Below are 19,060 nucleotides of genomic sequence, written 5' to 3'. Positions count from 1 at the left end.
AAATGAAATGATTCTTCGGTGAATGTCTGACTCCAGATTATATAAACCTTCTTCAAAAGTGAAGAAGGATGATTTTGAGGGGTTGAGATACAATGTGGTCTCGTCAAAAACAGTACGTTAAAAAGTAAAGAAAAAAATAATAATAATATATATATATATATATATATATATATATATATATATATATATATATATATATATATATATATATATATAATTATAATAATAATTATTATTATTATTATTATATACAGGTCGGGTACATATTGCTCTATTTTCCCAACATCCCAACCATATTTGGGATATCCAGAGTTTGGTATGCTCCTTTCAAAAGCGATATCAAATACAACAATGCATAATAAATTATTATAAACAATTACAAATATAATAAACAATTAATACTGATAAATAAACATAAACATGTTGACTTTCCAGTTTTATAATAATAATAATAATAATAATAATAATATTGTATTATTATTGGGGAACATTTTTTTTTTGTAGTATAGACGTGTCAGTGATTATAAAATTATTTTAAATGTATTATATAGATTTATAAATAATATTATAATAAATAATAAATAATACATTGATGTTAGATAAAATAAAATATTATAAATGTTAATATTTTATAAGATGAAAAATATGTCAATGAAAAAAATAACTTTTGTTTGTTTACTAATTGTAGAATCATTTTTAAATTATTCCAAATTCCAAAGTAATAAATAAACGTTTTTTTTTTTTTTTCAAAGACATTGTTCGTCTTATTTTATACTTACATTATATGTTTCTATCTTTTAAAGGAATATTCCGGGTTCAATAAGTTAACCTCAATCAGTAGCATATGTGGCATAATGTTGATTACTACACATATTTATTTCCACTCGTTCCTGCTTTTCTTAAAAAAAAAATAAATAAATAAAAAAAAAAAAAAACAGAAAAAAAAATCGAGGTTACAGTGAGACACTTACAATGGAAGTGAATGGGGCCAATTTTTAAATGGGTTCAATGCAGAAATGTGAAGCTTATAATTTTATAATAGCACTTACATTAATTCTTCTGTTTAAACTTGTGTGCTATTTGAGCTGTAAAGTTGCTTAAATCGTCATTTTTACAGTCCTTATAGGATTTACTGCATTACATCTTCATGGCAATGACGTGGTAAAATTACTTACCAGAAAAGCCAAGTCATTTTATGACACTAAAATCATGTTATATTGTTTATGTCTTGTGCCTATCCTTTTGAAACAGCGAGTATTTTAATGTTTACGGATTGGCTCCCATTCACTTCTATTGTAAATGCCTCACTGGAACCTTGATTTTTTTTTTTTTCTTTTTTTTTTCTTTTTTTTTTTCTTCGTGATCAACATTATGCCACAAATGTTGTCGATTGAGCTTAACTTGTATTGAACCCGGAATATTTCTTTAAGTTCCAAACCTATAAAAATTTGCAAATGTTATAAACATGTTATAAACAGCATGTAACATATCTAGTCTATTTGTACAATAATTGATAAATGATATAACTATAAATAGTTAATAACAATGAAACTTAATATTTTTATTTCATATGTATTAAGAGTAGGATAGGCTATTTTTATATATTTTATAATCACTGACACCTCTATACTACAAAACAAAAATGCCCCCCAATAATAATACAATATTATTATTATTATTATTATTATTATTATTATTATTATTATATCACTGAAAAGTCAACATGTTTGTTTTATTTATTCTTATTAATTGTTTATTATATTTGTTATTGTTTATAATAATGTACTATGTATTGTCGTATTTGATATCGCTTTTGAAAGGAGCATACCAAACTCTGGATATCCCAAATACATTACCAGACCTGACTCTTAAATTAGCCTACTTCTGCTGCTGTAACCTATTGTCGCGAGATTTAATATTTTGCCTTGAATAAAACCAGTTGTTTGAGATGTTACCACAGTGGATGGCGTACTTATATATATATACAAAGAATTGTTAACTAAATATATTTATATTTTAACTCGTGTCCATTTGTCGCCAAAATCGGGTGCACTGCAGGTCTGATGTTGTAGGCGGTTCTTCTCCTCTGATCCAGCACCAATAGCATCAGATGAAGTCCCGGAGAGTGACGCGATCAGTGGGGGAAGTTCAGAGCCCATCACGGACTCCTCAAGAGGGGCACTGGACTCATGACACACTCACAGAGGAGTTCACAGCTGACTTGCACCTTCCGTTTCTCTTGGATGTACTCGAATTGTTTTCTGAGGACATTTAGTCATATTGTGCGTTGGGTTTAAAAGGGAAAGACAGGAACCCCTTGCAGGACGCTTACTTATTCTTTCTTTCCAAAGATTCGGTTCGAAGATTCAGAATCAAGTTTCTGCGTAATCTGGAACGCATCGCATCATATATGCTCATTTTTACGATTTAAAAATACAGTGTTTTCGTCGCAAAGCCTCGTAGAATAGGCGAAGCAAAAATCAAGAACGTTTACTTTTTGTTTCTATCTCGACACGGTCAATGTGACGCATTATTTTGGTTTGTAGAAGACTGAATCTGGACGCTTTCTGTGGCTGTAAATTATTCTGTACATTGCAACAGGTCAGTCGAGAGTCACTGTCCAGAATCCACCTGAATCAAGATGCTGGACGGAATCAAAATTGAAGATCAGTTAAGAACAGGGCCAGCCTCTCTGGGGGTGATGTTTGGTAAGTTTTATAACTTTACAAAAATATAGAATGGTTGACACTTTACAAAATGCAGCTGTAAAAATGTGGATATATAACTTATATAACATAAAAATAAATTTCATAAATAAACTGGTTTTTATTTAAAAACCAAGCCAAAAATATTATTTATTACAGCATGACTGAATGAATCTGACAACATTAAGTTTACAACAACAACAAAAAAAATTTTTTAATGGCCATTTCAGGTCAAACAGATTATTTTTAGGGGGGTAAGAATTTCTATTAGAATAGTATAAGATATATAGTATAAAAACCTAGTCAGAAATATTATTTAAAACGACTGAATCAACAAGACAAGGCACAATAATAATAATAATAATAATAATAATAATAATAACAACAACAACAATAATGGTCTGTTGAGGTAGAAATATATTGTTATAAGGTAAGAATTCTTAAATAAAGTATAAGACATATAGAATAAGGTTCCTATGCTTTTTACAGTGTAGTATAGGCTACTACATGTCACTACAATTATAGTAATAACAATAAAAATGTGCAAAAAAAACAATGACATATTACGCGATGTTAATTATAACTATTCGTGTTTACTCATTTAGGCTATTTGCATGAACACTGTAATGTGAAGTGTGACACAATTACGTAACATGCACACACACACACACACACACACACACAATATTTAATATTCAGTGGAAAAAATGGATTATTAACTGGGTGTGGTGCAAATATAGCATGGTTAAAATTATGAAACTATGAGTACCCTTGTTAATTTTTTTAATGAATGTAATAAGGTTCAACCTGCATTTGCAAACCTAATTACAAGTCTAATTTGGAGTTCATAATATCAATAATACTTGAAAATATTTGATCAAATCTATGCTAAATAAACTGCAGCCATTTAGTTTTTGTGATTTGACCTTTGGTTTCGAATGTTTAGATAAGAAATAAATGACAATGTGCTGATTATGTTTCTCAGGTTCAGATTGTGCTCATCAGAATGTGTGTGAAGGATGCCAGAGACCCATTTCTGATCGATTCCTCATGAGGGTGAACGAGTCTTCATGGCACGAGGAGTGTTTGCAGTGTGCGGTGTGTCAGCAGCCTCTCACCATGAGCTGTTACTCCAGAGATCGGAAACTTTACTGTAAACACGACTACCAACAGTAAGACACGATTTCTTCCTCTTAGATGTGTGTCTGAATCACTTCGACTCTTCTTTCACGAGTAATTCCAGCAGCTGGGTCAGTTTCACCTGTGAAAGACAAGCGCAAAGTTAATTCACTTTTTGATACAGTGTTCAGGTGTGTGTGTGTGTGTGTGTGTGTGTGTGTGTGTGTGTGTGTGTGTGTGTGTGTGTGTGTGTGTGTAAAGGCAATATTTTAAACGGAATATTTATGGTTGTTGTTTTACAAAACATGCCCTATAAACTTTTCACCAAATAGGCCTATTTGTCGCTGGTTGAAATTGGCGACAACATTATTATTATTATTATTATTATTATTATTATTATTATTATTATTATATTACTATTATTATTATTATTTATTTTATTATTTTATTATTATAATATTTATTATTATTTTTATTTTATTATTATTATTATTATTATTATTATATTTATTATTATTATTATTATATTTTTACTATTATTATTATGTATTTTATTATTATTATTATTATTATTATTATTATTATATTTATTATTATTATCATTATATTATTACTATTATTTTTATTTTTATTTTATTATTATTATTATTATATTTATTATTATTATCATTATATTATTACTATTATTTTTATTTTTATTATTATTATTATTATTATTATTATTATGATGATGATTATTATTATATTTATTATTATTATTATTATTATTATTATTAGCCTATATATGTTTGGGAATAGTATGAAAGCAAATAAAATGCATAAAGCATATAATTTAATTTAATACGACTTTTACGTAGCTTGCTTTAAAGCACAATGAGAATCGAAATCATATTAAATTAACACCATAATACGATCATTATGACTAAATGAATTAACTTAAGTAACAAATCAATTATTGATCATTACATTTAAGATCAATAAAGCAATACAAAAAACTGACAACGATCAAACCATTAAAGAACAATAAAAAGAACAATAAAAGTAGTGCTATGATAAAATATTGATGATGATAATAATACAAATAATAATAAAAATAATAATAAGTATTGCTGTTTTTTTTTAATCTTTTATAAAACTTACACGAAGTAGCTTATATGAAAATGAGCTCGCATATGCAAATTGTTAGATGATGAAAAGTGTGTGTTTGTGTTGTAGACTAATGCACAGACAGTGTTTCCAGTCCACTGTGTTTCTAGTTCTTCTGCTCTTTACGCTTGTAAAATGTTTAGACTCTCTTTGTCCAGATCCTTTAAAAATCGCTTCTTCAATCATTGCGACATTATCGCTCCTGCATGAAGTCTGACATTGAGCAATGTGCAACATCACCGTGTCTCATCCGACATTATAGCGAGCGAATGTTCCACTGAATTGCATGGGCATGCGTGCATAACCGAACTATTGCAACTGATTAAACTGGCGCACAATTAAATGAGTTTATTTTAATGGTGTGGTTTGACAGTCTGTCATAGCTTTGCTGTGTGCTGCTGTATTGGTTTTATCCAGAAGCCTTACTTATTGATAATGCCACTGTTTTCAAAAATATAGAATAGCTACCTGTCAATAAAACCCAAACACGTGCAGCTATAGCCTATTAAACAAAACAAAACAAAAACAATGTCCAACGTGTTATAGCAGTTTTTAAAGTTTTGTCTAAAGGTAAATTATACAATTAAAATGTAACAATTAAAATATTTGCTAGATAGCCACACACACAGTAGCATATATCCTAGAGATAAATATTGCACGATTATAGAATGGGCTATATAGGCCTCTATTTGTTTATCCTATTCACACATTAAATTGCACACCCTGTCCATTACTTTACACTGCGCCACACATCCATTCAACTGTAAAAAAGGCTTTAACGGCTTGTTATTTGTAAATCCCTTTTAAAGTAGTATTTATTTGCAATGATGAGGCACTTAACTCTTAATTCACACCCGACCTGCTTTTTATGGCTCTCATTTTAGTGAGATTAACAAGCCCCCTCAGACAGCCGCAGGACGCGCGCGGTGCCCTGTAATTATCCGCGTTTAAATCACGCGAGTCATCTGTTCTTAAATCGCTCTCATTGACAGACTCGTTTGTAATGACTCGAACAGTACAATTAACACAGCCATATTTTATAAAAGAAAAAAAAAAAAAGAAGAAGCAGTATTTATATTAGGCCTGCATCTTAGCCTAATTACATAAGTAGCCTACTAAGTAATACAACAATTATTTAGTAAATAATATATATATATATATATATATATATATATATATATATATATATATATATATATATATATATATATATATATTGGAGAAGATTAGAATGATTGTTTGTCTTATTGTTTACTGTTGTTAATTAATTGTATTTATTTGTATACAAATAACTTATTTTTGGTCATTGCTGTCAATAACAAAATATTAAAGTAACTGGCATTTTAAAGAAAGATATCAAAAGCACACTTTTTGAGCAAAGCATTTAAGTTTGTTAGGTTTAAAATATGATCATCAAAATGTAAACACATCATATTTGCTCACTTTATGGTTGTTACATGTTAGTGGAACATGTCCTCCACAGTTAATGTGACAAATTAGTTATTAATAACTAGTTATATGTGCTTTTGCTGTCCATTGTCTGATATGTTTTGCGTGTGTTTTACTGTCTACATCACAGCAGGCTCATTTTTGAGCTGTCTTGAGGGAACAGACAGTGATGTAATGAGTTTCAAAACAAAATAACACAAACATCCTCCAGTCCTCTGAATATGGCTGTAGTAACCACAACACCGTGCTGCTTAGAATGTTGAGAAAGTACAATTTGACATTTATGTTTGAGCTGAATTGTGTTGTTTGGCGAAAAAGGTTACGTAAACAACTACAATCAGGGATTTGTATCATTCGTGGTTGATTCTCTTTGCTTGACTGAATGCCAGAGATCTTCTCAATTATATTGGATAAGCGTGCACAATTTCGTGTTGATTCCACTTTCAGTTCATGACATGACAAGACACGTTTAAACTTAATATAGTTTAAATATTGTTCTACAGTAACCGAGATCATCACTGTATGTTGTCATTACTGGAAATGTAATTTAAAAAAATATCTATGCTTCTTGAACGTATTTATCTTAAAAATCCATAGACTTAAGATTTTAAGTGTTAATAACTCAAACGATTGAGTACAAAATTTAGGCTTTGGAGAATAATCCCATGCGCTTTAATTATTTAATGATATTTCCTTGGTCAAAAGGAACTTATGTAGGCATTTAAATAGTTGTTATTAAGAATTCATAGCAGGTTTTAACTCTTTTATAGTATTATTACAGTATGTTTATTTTTTGTAGTTGTTGGAAATTAGTTGTACCGTGTGATGTCACCATTCAAGTGATCTCAGTTCTCCTTGTGCATGTGCAACTGAAGTACAGGTGTTTATGCCTTTCTGTGGAGAATTAAGTTTAATTTATGATTAATCAGTTATAATCTTCTTTATTTGAGCTGTGTTATTGTATGATCTAAATTTGAGTCAGTTCAACTGAAATTATTAAGTAGAAACAACAGTATTTAAATAGCAAATCTGAGTCTACTTGCATCATGTTATCTTAACTTAAATAGTTAAGTTACTTCTATATGAACACCAACTTAAGTTCTGGAGACGCCATTGCTCAATTCAATTGAGGGAACGAGTTTACTTAAATCAGTTGAGTAAAGTCAACTTATTTGGGTTTTCAGTGATTTTGGACTTAAGGTTGTACTGCATGTTGTCGGAAAAGGGATCTAGTCAGTGCTGCTAATTCTGTTGATATCTCCATGTACAGTATACAATTGCAATTTTGTAAAATATTTTATTGTATTTTCAGCACAGTATAGCATCCAAATTCAGTATAGCCGGAGCACACATATAATATACCAATTAGGGTGACAGTATGGAAAGTGTTATAGTCATTTATTATAATCTAAATAAACTTGATTTCTCCATGGTGGCTATATTGATATATCTCAAGATGGCGCCTTCGGTGTGTGGAGCTCTCTTGTGTTTTTGTTACTTTTGTTTGTTTGTCATGTTTTTTGTCACTCTATCCCGATCAGTTTCACCAGGGATGAACTGCTGAATATTCGGCAGAGCATACCTGATCATTTTTTTGCCAGTGTTTGATTATTCAGATGTTTTGTTAGACATCTTAGTTGGAGACAGAGCGATGTTCTACAAGTGCTCCAAGAGACGCAAGCGAGGGAAGCGAGCCGGTGCACTTGTGAAGCTTCGTCAACATGGCTGAGTATTCATCTGGCGAATGTCCGCTCCCTCGCCAACAAAACAGATGAACTGCTTCTGCTCACTCAAAAAAATAAGGACTTTTCTAACTCCGCTGCTCTGTGTTTCACGGAAACCAAGGAGTTATTGGAGAAAACGAGAGGTGGTGTAACGTGTTTTTACGTCAACGAAAGTTGGTGTACAGATGTAACAGCATTGAAGAAGATGTACTGTCCTAATTTAGAGGCACTCTTCATCAACTATAAGCCTTTCTACTCACCACAGGAGTTTTCTTCGTTCATTCTGGTGAGTGTTTATATCCCACCACAAGCGTGCGTGTATGCAGCATTGCAACAGCTGGCTGATCACATCACAGACATGGAGCAACAACACTCAGACTCTCTTATCATTATTCTGGGAGATTTTCATAAAGCTAACCTTACCCGTGAACTGGCAAAATACACATCACATGCCCTACCAGAGACAGAAATACACTGGATCACTGCTACACCACTGTAAAGGATACATATCGCTCTGTCCCACGTGCAGCTTTAGGACTCTCTGATCACTGTCTGGTTCATCTTCTCCTGACCTACAAGCAGAAACTAAAATCAGCTAAGCCCGTAGTAAGGTCTGTAAAGAGATGGATCAATGAAGCAGAGCTGGAACTACAAGCCTGCTTTGACTGCACTGATTGGAGTGTTGCCTGGATGAGCTCACAGATACTGTGACATCATATATCAGTTTCTGTGAAGATATGTGCATCCTTATTAGGACATTTTTATCATTCAATAACAATAAACCATGGTTTACAGGAAAACTCAGACAGCTTTGTCATGCCAAAGAGGATGCTTACAGAAGTGGGGATAAAACATTGAACAACCAGGCCAGGAAGTTCAAGACAACTCCCCCTCACTCTGTAGAGAGTCAACTAATGGCTGATGAACTCAATGTGTTTTACTGCAGGTTTGAAAAGCCCAGTCTCACACCCTTCCCCCGCTCTGATCTTCACTTCACACACACACCAACACCTCCTGGAACCCCCTCATCCCCCCTCCTGCTACTCAATCTGCACTTATGATCTGTGAAGAGGATGTGTGTCAGGTCTTTCGGAAACAAAATACTAGGAAAGCTTCAGGCCCAGGCAGTGTTTTACCTGTCTGAGTGTCTGCGCTGACCAACTGGCCCCCGTCTTCACACAGATCTTCAATAGATGACTGGAGCAGTGTGAAGTTCCCTGCTGCTTCAAACGCTCCATCATCATTCCGGTCCCCAAAAATACTAAAATTATAGGACTTAATGACTACAGACCTTTCGCTTTCAAATCTGTGGTCATGAAGTTGTTTGAGAGACTGGTTTTGGCCTACCTGAAGGACATCACTGGACCCCTGCTGGGCCCCCTTCAGTTTGCTTACCGAGCAAGCAGATCTGTCGATGATGCTGTCAATAAGGGACTGCATTATATCCTGCAACACCTCGACAGACCTGGGACTTATGCAAGGATCCTATTTGTGGACTTCAGTTCAGCCTTCAATACCATCATGCCTGATCTTCTCTCAACCAAACTGACCCAGGTCTCCGTGCCCACCCCAATCTGTCGATGGATCACCAGTTTTCTGACAGATAGGCAACAGTTAGTGAGACTGGGGAAACTCACATCCGGGAGCCTCACTATTAGCACTGGTGCTCCTCAGGGATGCTTTCTCTCTCCAATGTACATGAATGACTGCACTGCAAAAGACCCCACTGTCAAGCTCCTGAAGTTTGCAGATGACACCACGGTCATCGGCCTCATCCGCGACAGTGATGAGTCTGCATACAAATGGGAGGTTGATCAGCTGCCTGTCTGGTGCAGTCACAACAACCTTGAGCTGAACACACTTGAAACAGTGGAGGTGATAGTGGACTTCAGGAGAAATAACTGTCCTGTGTACATCTATAACTGTCTGGTTTGGTTCAGTCATCAAATCAGACAGAAGGAAACTACAACGGACAGTCAGGACAGCTGAGAGGAATATTGGTGCCCCCCCTGCCCACCCTCCAAGACCTGTACGTCTCCAGAGTGAGGAAACATGCAGGTAGAATCACTCTGGACCCCACACACCCTGCCCACTCCCTCTTTGAACTGTTGCCCTCTGGCCAGCGCTACAGAGCACTGAGTGCCAGGACATCCAGGCACAAGAACAGTTTTTACCCTCAGGTCATTTTCCTCATGAACAATTAAACTGCCTCAGGACTTCCCCATAGTGAAATAATGTAAATACATATCTCATGTACATATGTAAATTCACATATTATTCAATAACTGTACATACCCCTACCTTGCACATGCATTACCACTTGCACATGTACATGTTATATGTCCTACTATTTGTATGTCTGTTTATACTCTTACCTTGTTTAATATTCTGTCTCACTGTAATGTTCTGTGTGCACTTGTTTCTACTAGCACCAAAAAAAAAAAAAAAATTTTCTTGTGTACATGAGAACACTTGGCAATAAAGCTCATTCTGATTCTGATTGCTTTAAAAGTAAAAAAATAAAAATTGATGCTGGGAAATATTCAGCATGCACAATTTGGTGCCCACAAGAACTGCTCTTAAGAACAATTTTTCCATAAATTCTGATATGGCAGGAAACCAATCCCAGAGGGATGCTAAACAGTGCTATAGCCCTCTATATGTAAGAGAAAATTTTTGCCACTTTACAAACATTGGTGGACCCTTAGGAAACATATCCACAACGCTTTTTTTTCTTCTTGACTTTGAGTTCAATGCATTAAACTATTTTGGCACTTTCAATGTAAAATGAAGAGGTTTCGATTTTGTAATATTGCACTGCTTGCATGCACTGGCTGGATGTTTTGGTAAATTCTAGCTGCCGCGTTCAGTTATGAGTTATTGAGAAAAGTATTTCTCTACCCCGCTGCTATAAGAGTCTGAACCCTGATCTTCAGGATAGAGTTCTCTCTTCTTTTTCTCTTCAGATTCTGATTCAGTTCAGTTTACAGAAACAACAAACACGTTTATTAGCCCTTCAGAAACGATGTGGGAATCAGATTTTTTTATCTTCTATGGCCCATTCCTGGATTTTTTTTATTTATTTTTTTAAATATCAAGCCAAGTTGCTTCTGCAGACAAATATTGATAGATGTTTCTATATTGTTAAATGTCTAAATATAATATAAAGGCCACTGTAATGGCTAAAGCATAAACACTGTAATACAAATGTTAAATAAGTGTTTATGTAATTGATAGCCTCTGTTACAGCAGATTTTTATTTTTTAAGTTATATCATATCACACATTTTTGTCGTAACTACACTTACTTTGTGATTATGCACATTTTGCCGTCATGCATCACGTTCGACCAGGCAAGTATGAAACCTGTTTGGCTCTCTCTTTTTTTTTTTCTTCTTTGAGGTCTTGTGAAGTAAACACTAGTAAATTCTGACCGCATGTAAAGTCAGTATAGATGCTTTAATGACTTGTTATTTCACTCGCTGTGCTGCCCTCCAGCTCTCGATGTGAATCAGTGTTAGTACGTTATTGTAGTTTTGGGACGTTTCAAAATTCAGGTTTAAACTTGCACTCCACTGAACTCAGTTAACTGAAGTATCAATAACAAAAGAAATGTATTCGAAACACCTCAAGTAAAAAGGATCTTGAATGAACAAGTATTTAAAGAAACATAACAGTGCATGATGATACTTAGCATTCATTGCTACGTTCATTGAACAGGAACTGCTCTACTTATTAGAGCAAAGCACTCATATTATCTCATTTTCATCTATAGTATCAGATTAACAAAGCAGATGAGTGGTATTTTAGGAATGTATGGATACTACACCATAATTGTAATCCTTGGCAGTATTATTTACAATATGTGGCCATTGAGTGTGCAGGTGAGTCTTACAGCCTGTGAATGGAATAATAGATTTATGAGAGAACAGACAGGAGCTGAGTGTATGTGTGTTTGTGCGTGTGTTTGTGTGTGTGTGTGTGTGTGTTTGGGTGTGTGTGTTTGTGTGTATGTGTGGGTGTTTGTGTGTGTGGGTGTGGGCAGATTTAAGTGGTTTATGAGGACTTTTTTTTTTAGGTTACAAACTGGTAATTACAAGGGTATTATTCTATAAATGTGGTTTATGAGGACATTTCTAGTGTCCCCATAATTCAAATCACTTCAAAAACATACTAAACGATGTTTTATTGAAAATGTAAAAATGCAGAACGTTTTTTATGAGGGTTAGGTTTAGGGGTAGGGTTAGGGTTAGGGGATAGAATCTATAGTTCATACAGTATAAAAATCATTATGTCTATGGAGAGTCCTCATAATGATAGCTGCACCAACATGTGTGTGTGTGTGTGTGTGTGTGTGTGTTTTTGTGTGTGTGTCTTTGTGTGTGTGTGTGTGTGTGTGTTTGTGTGTGTGTCTTTGTGTGTGTGTGTTTGTGTGTGTGTGTGTGTTTGTGTATGTGCGTGTGTTTGTGTATGTGCATGTGTTTGTGTATGTGTGTGTGTGTGTGTGTGTGTGTGTGTGTGTGTGTGTGTGTGTGTTTGTGTGTGTGTGTGTGTGTGTGTTTGTGTAGGCAGGTTTAAGTGGTTTATGAGGACATTTCTAGTGTCCCCATAATTTAAATGTGTGTGTGTGTGTGTGTGTGTGTGTGATCGTTCTCTGCATGCTGTGGCCTCATTTAAGAGAAAGTGTGAAATACAAACTCAAAAACCTCTCAGTATCTTTCTGTCTTTCTTTCTTTCTTAGATTATTTTTCTTTCTTTCTTTCTTATGTTCTTTTTTCTTTTTTCATTCATTCTTTCATTCTTCATTTTTTCTTCTTTCTTACATAATTTTTCTTTTTTCTTTTTTCTTTTTTCATTCTTTCGTTCTTTCTTTCTCTCTTTCTTTCTTACATAATTTTTTCTTTTTTCTTTTTTCTTTTTTCTTTTTTCATTCTTTCGTTCTTTCTTTCTCTCTTTCTTTCTTACATAATTTTTTATTTCGTTCTTTCTTGCGTTCTTTTTTCTTTTTAATTCTTTCTTCATTCTTTTTTCTTCTTTCTTTCTTTCTTTCTTGATTTTAAAATTAACCTCATTGTTAACAATTAAAATGTATATTATGTTTAACAATACAATACATGTACTTTTATGATAAACTATTGTTAAAATTATGTTAAAAAAACGTTCATTTGGTGTTGAAGTCACAGTGCGACCCATCACATTTCCCGTCACTATATTTTACTGAACTATATTTTACTGAAATATTTATGATTCTTCTTTTTAAAATCAATTTTGTACATTGAGGTGTGTTACATTTTATGTTGTTTAGTTTTGCATAATTTTAGTGCCACGTGTGTTGCCCTGAGCTGTGAATTTGAAGGAATATTCCTGGTTCAATACAAGTTAAGCTCAATTGACAGCATTTGTTGCATAATTTTTGTTAATATATATATATATATATATATATATATATTGACTTGTCTCTCCTTTTCTTTAAAAAAAAAAAAAGTGAGTTACAGTGAGGCACTAACAATGGAAGTGGAAGGCCAATCTGATTTTAGCGTGATAAAATTGCTTACTAACCTTTTCTGTGTAAAGTTAAACTAATTTTACAACTTTGTTGCCATGATGACACATTGTTGAAAAACCCTAAAACGACCGTAAAAAACAACTTTACAGCTCAAATTAAACCCACGTTTTATTTGAAGAATTAATATAAGTGCTTTTATAAAATTATAAGCTTCACATTTCTGCCTTTAAACCCTCCAAATATTGGCCTCATTTACTTCCATTGTAAGTGCCTCACTGTAACCTCAATTTTTGCTTCCTTTTTTAAAGAAAAGTAGGGACGAGTCAAAATACATTTTTGTGGTTATCAACATTATGCCAAAAATGCTGTCGATTGAGCTTAACTAGTATTGAACCTGGAATATGTTTTAACATAATTTTTTTTACAGTGTATCTACTTAAAATTTAGATTTGTGGTGTTTTTCGATGGAAGTTTTGCTGGATGTCTTCATAGCAGTTTAGGCTTTCTACATCTCTCTCTCTCTCTCTCTCTGTTTCTGGGCTGGAATGTTTTATCAAACATCACCTCTCGCTGCTGCTGTCACCCAGCTGTGAAGAGAGGTTGGCATGACTCTGTCAAGTGCTTCCACCCAGGTGCTGTGTACCTGCAGACCTGCTCTCACACCCTCGTCACACATTCTAGCCCTGCATGGGAAGTAGGGCGCAGCCTAGCGTGCGGTAAATTTCACTTTGCTTCATACAGATCATTTGAGGAGAGAAAGATTGTCGTGAATATGTGAGAGTCTACAAACATGCAAACACACACGGCATCTCACCAGCAGGTCAATCTAGCACATTTCCTATGATGACACAAAAACCCTAGCAATCTCACATGTGTCTCCCCAAGAGTTTCAGAAGAGATCTCAATAATGACTCAAACTGTGCTCAGATTTGCCAAGATACTACAGTCTGCCATCAGACAAACATTTCTCACTCAACTCTCCAAAGTGTAAATGATCTGAGGGAGTATACATTGTATCAGTGTGTGGTTTACCTGGGAATCGAACCTATGATCTTGGCATTGCTAGTGCCATGCTCTTCCAGATGAGCTGGTAAATAACTTAAACCCTCCTGTTATGTTCGGGTCATTTTTTGACTTGTTAAAAGCAGTGGAAAAACGTCTTAATCTTGTATTTGGCAAAAATGCCTTTGCATTCTCCACAACAATGAATAAACGAATAAATAAAAGAAATAAATTACATTTATTTGTATTATACTTGTTTATATTTATGCAGTGTCAGGGTGTTTTGGGTGGTTACAAGGATGTTGCTTACAGGTGGTGTCTGGGGCATTACTGGATGGTTGCTTACAGGCAGGACCGTGGGGTGAAAGGTGGTAATGATTCTAGGGGCCCAAATGTCCAGGGGGGTGCACAACAAATTTGAAACTGTATTATTTTAATAGGTAAGGGGTCCAGAGCAATATATAGTAAGGGGGCCCAGAATTTCTTGCAACAGCCCTGCTTACAGGCCAAAAAACCTTTTCAATGGAAGTCTATTGGATATTCACCCATTTATATTCTGATTTAAAAATCTTTTAGAATATAAACCATGATTCTGTATTTATTTCAAACAGATACAATGTGTAAATATTCCAATTATCAGCTTTTTCACTCAAAATGAAGAGCAGTACCACCACTGACATATAGGTGGTGCTCTTAACAGATGAAATGCTACTCTAAAAGCTTGTGTTAAGTGTGAAAAACAAATGTCATATATGCATGAAAAAAATGTTATTTGTTCATGCATATAATCCAAAATGGAGGTGTGCTGTATATCTACTGTACTCCTCTGGGTCTTTTTTGACCAGAACAGAGCGGTTGTAAAAGTAACATCTGCCACTAAGTTGACGCTTCAATGAAATATAACTGAGAGCTCCATAAAATCTCTGAAAGAGCAACTTCTGAGCAATAAAATTCTCCTTTTAGGCCCGCCGAACTGCTTGAGTTCCCCTCCTTTTCTCTGCACCACCCAGATGCTCTCGGTTTTTCTTGTGGTCTGTTGTGTCTATAATGGGATTAGCGGTATGACCCCCGTGTTTCCGCCCCGGCTGTAGAGTTGAGCCCCACACTTTTATCACTCACTGTGACACGGAGCTCCCCTGTCGCTTTGTACCCACCGGAAGCCGTTCCTCTAATCCACTTATTCGTGTGGAGAATGAGCACTAAGAAAGAGACGACGGAACAATATGGAACTGAAGGTGAGGGACTCTGTAAAAGCCTCCCAGCAGTTCTGTTCCTTAACAAATAAGAGAACATGAGATTGATATTATGATGCTTAAGAAAAATTATTCTGTTGTGTATTTAATTTGTCATGCCTTTTGACTTCCTCCGTTTGGTGATGGTAGTGGCACAGAAAATGTACACTTCCCCTTTAAAGGTTAAAACATTGTAGATTTCATAATACAGTTATCTTCTGATGTGTTTAATGAACTTGTAATTTGGTTGTATTTTGATGAGAAAATTATTTTCATTTAAGTATTAGATTAACATTATTGTTAATCGTCGTGGTATGGGTAGCTCAGTGAGTATTGAAGCTGACTACCACCCCTGGAGTCGCAAGTTCAAATCCAGGGCGTGCTGAGTGACAGCCTGATCTCCTAAGCAACGGTTGCTAGGGAGGGTAGAGTCACATGGGGTAACCTCCTCGTGGTCACGATTAAGTGGTTCTCGCTCTCAATGGGGCGCGTGGTAAGTTGTGCGTGGATCACGGAGAGTAGCATGAGCCTCCACATGCTGTGAGTCTCCACGGTGTCATACGCAGCGAGCCACTTGATAAGATGCGCAGATTGACAGTCTCAGAAGCGGAGGCAACTGAGACTTGTCCTCCGCCACCCAGATTGGGGTGTAACCATGCCACCACGAGGACTTAGTAAGTAGTGGGAATTGGGCATTCCAAAATTGGGGAGAAAAGTGGGTAAAAAAAACATTACTGTCAATCTTCCTGTTACTTTTTACATCTTTCGTCACAATAGCGTCATGCATGTTAGCTTGCTTACTGCTAACAAGCGTGTTGCATTATGTATGTTAGCGTGCTAAATTTGCGCTTAAATGAGTAAACAGCAATCAAGCAAACTAATGTAATTCATACAGTACAATCATTAAACATATCTGACCATAGATGTTCTACTTACTCCCATTTTCTCTGTCCTTGTTAACAACACATGCTAACATACCGAAGGCATTACAGAATCAACCAAAAAGTGGTGTGCATAATCTGCCAATGTTTTACTGTGAGGTTTGTTAAGATGTATTTTTATTCAGTTGTATAGTGTAATCAAACAGAACTTTTATACCTGTTTTGTTTATCCATTGTTGGCCGTCAGTTGCATCCAGTGGTGGGATTTTTGCATTTTTAATGTCCTTATGTCTTGCACAGAAATTCTCAGCTCACAGTCTGCCTTACCTTTTATGACTTTCATTAAGTTACCATTATTTATGTTAGCTTGCTTTCTACTAACGTGCGTGTTGCATTACAGTATGTTAGCATGCTAACTGTGGTTGTAAATTTGAGTAAACAGCAATCAAACAAACTATCGTAATTCATACAGTACAATCATTAAAAATATCTGACTGTATAGTTGTTCTAGCTACTTCCATAGCTGCTTCTGTGTTTTTGCTAACAACACATGCTAACATCCAAAGGCTTTATAAAATCATTATAGAAAAGAAATAGTTTAGTTAGATCACATCCATACTAATACATTTTCGATTGAAAGTGCATTAATTTTGCGATGTTTACAACTCTCATTCACACTGCAACAGCATTTTGCTTCTCCAAAAATGTAGACTTTTGAAAACGCTGTCCATAACTGCATACTGAAAATGATAATGTTAGGAAACTGAAAACAGAGTTTCCAACAAAGAAATATTAGTGTGGACATGGCCTTAGTGTTCATATATTGCAGACCTATTTTGTTATTCATTGTTGGTCTTTAGATAAATTCAGCAGTGAGATCTTTGCGTTTTTTTCTGTCCTTCTGGCGTATAAATCGATATTGGAGCAGGTGGATTCCAGCATCCAGGGGCCTTCATATACTCAGCCAAGTGCAGTTTTGGAAGTGTGTTAAACAGATGGACTGAGACGAAGCTCATTATCTTGAGTTTAGGTGCATAACAGACTCGCCTGGTATTGACGTCCAATGGGTCAGAGCTAATGTGTGGAGAGCAGGTGGTCTGCAGGAGAACCCCCTCCTCCCATCTCTTCCACATTCCATTAGATCTGTGATCTAACCGCATGATTTAAGGTTTCATTCATGTCTGTAGCACAAACGGGAGGAGTTACACATTGGGTTTAATTCTTAGGGTTAGGGGTTTGTCAAATCTCTAATCCTAACCATGAGCAATAGCAATAGTGATGGTTACCTTATGAAGGACAACAAATTACACCTCAATTTGCTTAGTTTTTTCCAACATAACATTTGTATTTCTCACCCTGTCAGGAAGTAGTTTAATCGCTATACATGTGTTGCTTCTGACTCGTTACTTTACTTTTTACTCCAAATTACTCATCTAGCTATAAACAAACTCAACAGTTTTCCAAACATTACATTTTGGATGCAGGAACATGAAAATGGCCAGTTTCTTAACGTGAGTAAAACATTATTGAGGTTTGCATAACATTCCTGAAAATGTTCTTCGGGGGCCTGGGTAGCTCAGTGGTAAAATACACTGGCTACCACCCCTGGAGTTCGCTAGCTCGCTAGTTTGAATCCCAGGGCATGCTGAGTGACTCCAGCCAGGTCTCCTGAGCAACCAAATTGACCCGGTTGCTAGGGAGGGTAGAGTCACATGGGGTAACCTCCTCGTGGTCGCTACAATGTGGTTTGTTCTCGGTGGGGCACGTGGTGAGTTGGGCGTGGTTGCCGTGGTGGATGGCGTGAAGCCTCCACACACGCTATGTCTCCGTGGCAACACGCTCAACAAGCCACGTGATAAGATGCGTGGGTTGGCGGTCTCAGACGCGGAGGCAACTGGGATTCATCCTCCGCCACCCGGATTGAGTTGAATCACTACGCGACCACGAGGACTTAAAAGCACATTGGGAATTGGGCATTCCAAATTGGGAGAAAAAGGGGAAAAATCCCCCCCTAAAAAATAATTTTTTCTTCAAACCTTCTGAGAACTTTTATTGAATACTAATAACATTATAAGGATGTTCCAATAATGTTTTAAACAGTTTTGTTGATAACCTTTACATAACATTACTCAAAGTTGTTGGAACGTTCCACATTAGGTGGAACAACAATTATTTCATCCCATCTTTTAGACATTTCTATATTTGTCCCCTCACTTCTTGGGTGATAATCAGTACCTTTGTGTATATCCGTGTCATGTGTCCGTAACTCTTCCAATCATTCTTACGCACCCTTAAAC

General features: G+C 35.4%; 1 protein-coding gene across 1 annotated transcript in view; it reads left to right on the top strand.

Annotated features, from left to right (window-relative positions):
- Positions 1-2,171: 2,171 nt before the first annotated feature.
- The window catches only part of LOC127423502 (LIM/homeobox protein LMX-1.2-like), a 62,649-nt gene continuing 45,760 nt past the window's right edge, over positions 2,172-19,060 (top strand). Inside the window, exons 1-2 of the mRNA XM_051667860.1 lie at positions 2,172-2,708; positions 3,691-3,877. Of these exons, the coding sequence (XP_051523820.1) occupies positions 2,642-2,708; positions 3,691-3,877 (254 nt within the window). The 5' untranslated portion in view covers positions 2,172-2,641. The remainder of the gene's footprint in view (positions 2,709-3,690; positions 3,878-19,060) is intronic.

The sequence above is a fragment of the Myxocyprinus asiaticus genome, chromosome 3 (genome assembly GCF_019703515.2).
Source record: "Myxocyprinus asiaticus isolate MX2 ecotype Aquarium Trade chromosome 3, UBuf_Myxa_2, whole genome shotgun sequence".
Taxonomy (NCBI): domain Eukaryota; kingdom Metazoa; phylum Chordata; class Actinopteri; order Cypriniformes; family Catostomidae; genus Myxocyprinus; species Myxocyprinus asiaticus.
Note: the sequence above shows the minus strand (reverse complement) of the source record. Positions and strands in the feature narration are given on the sequence as shown.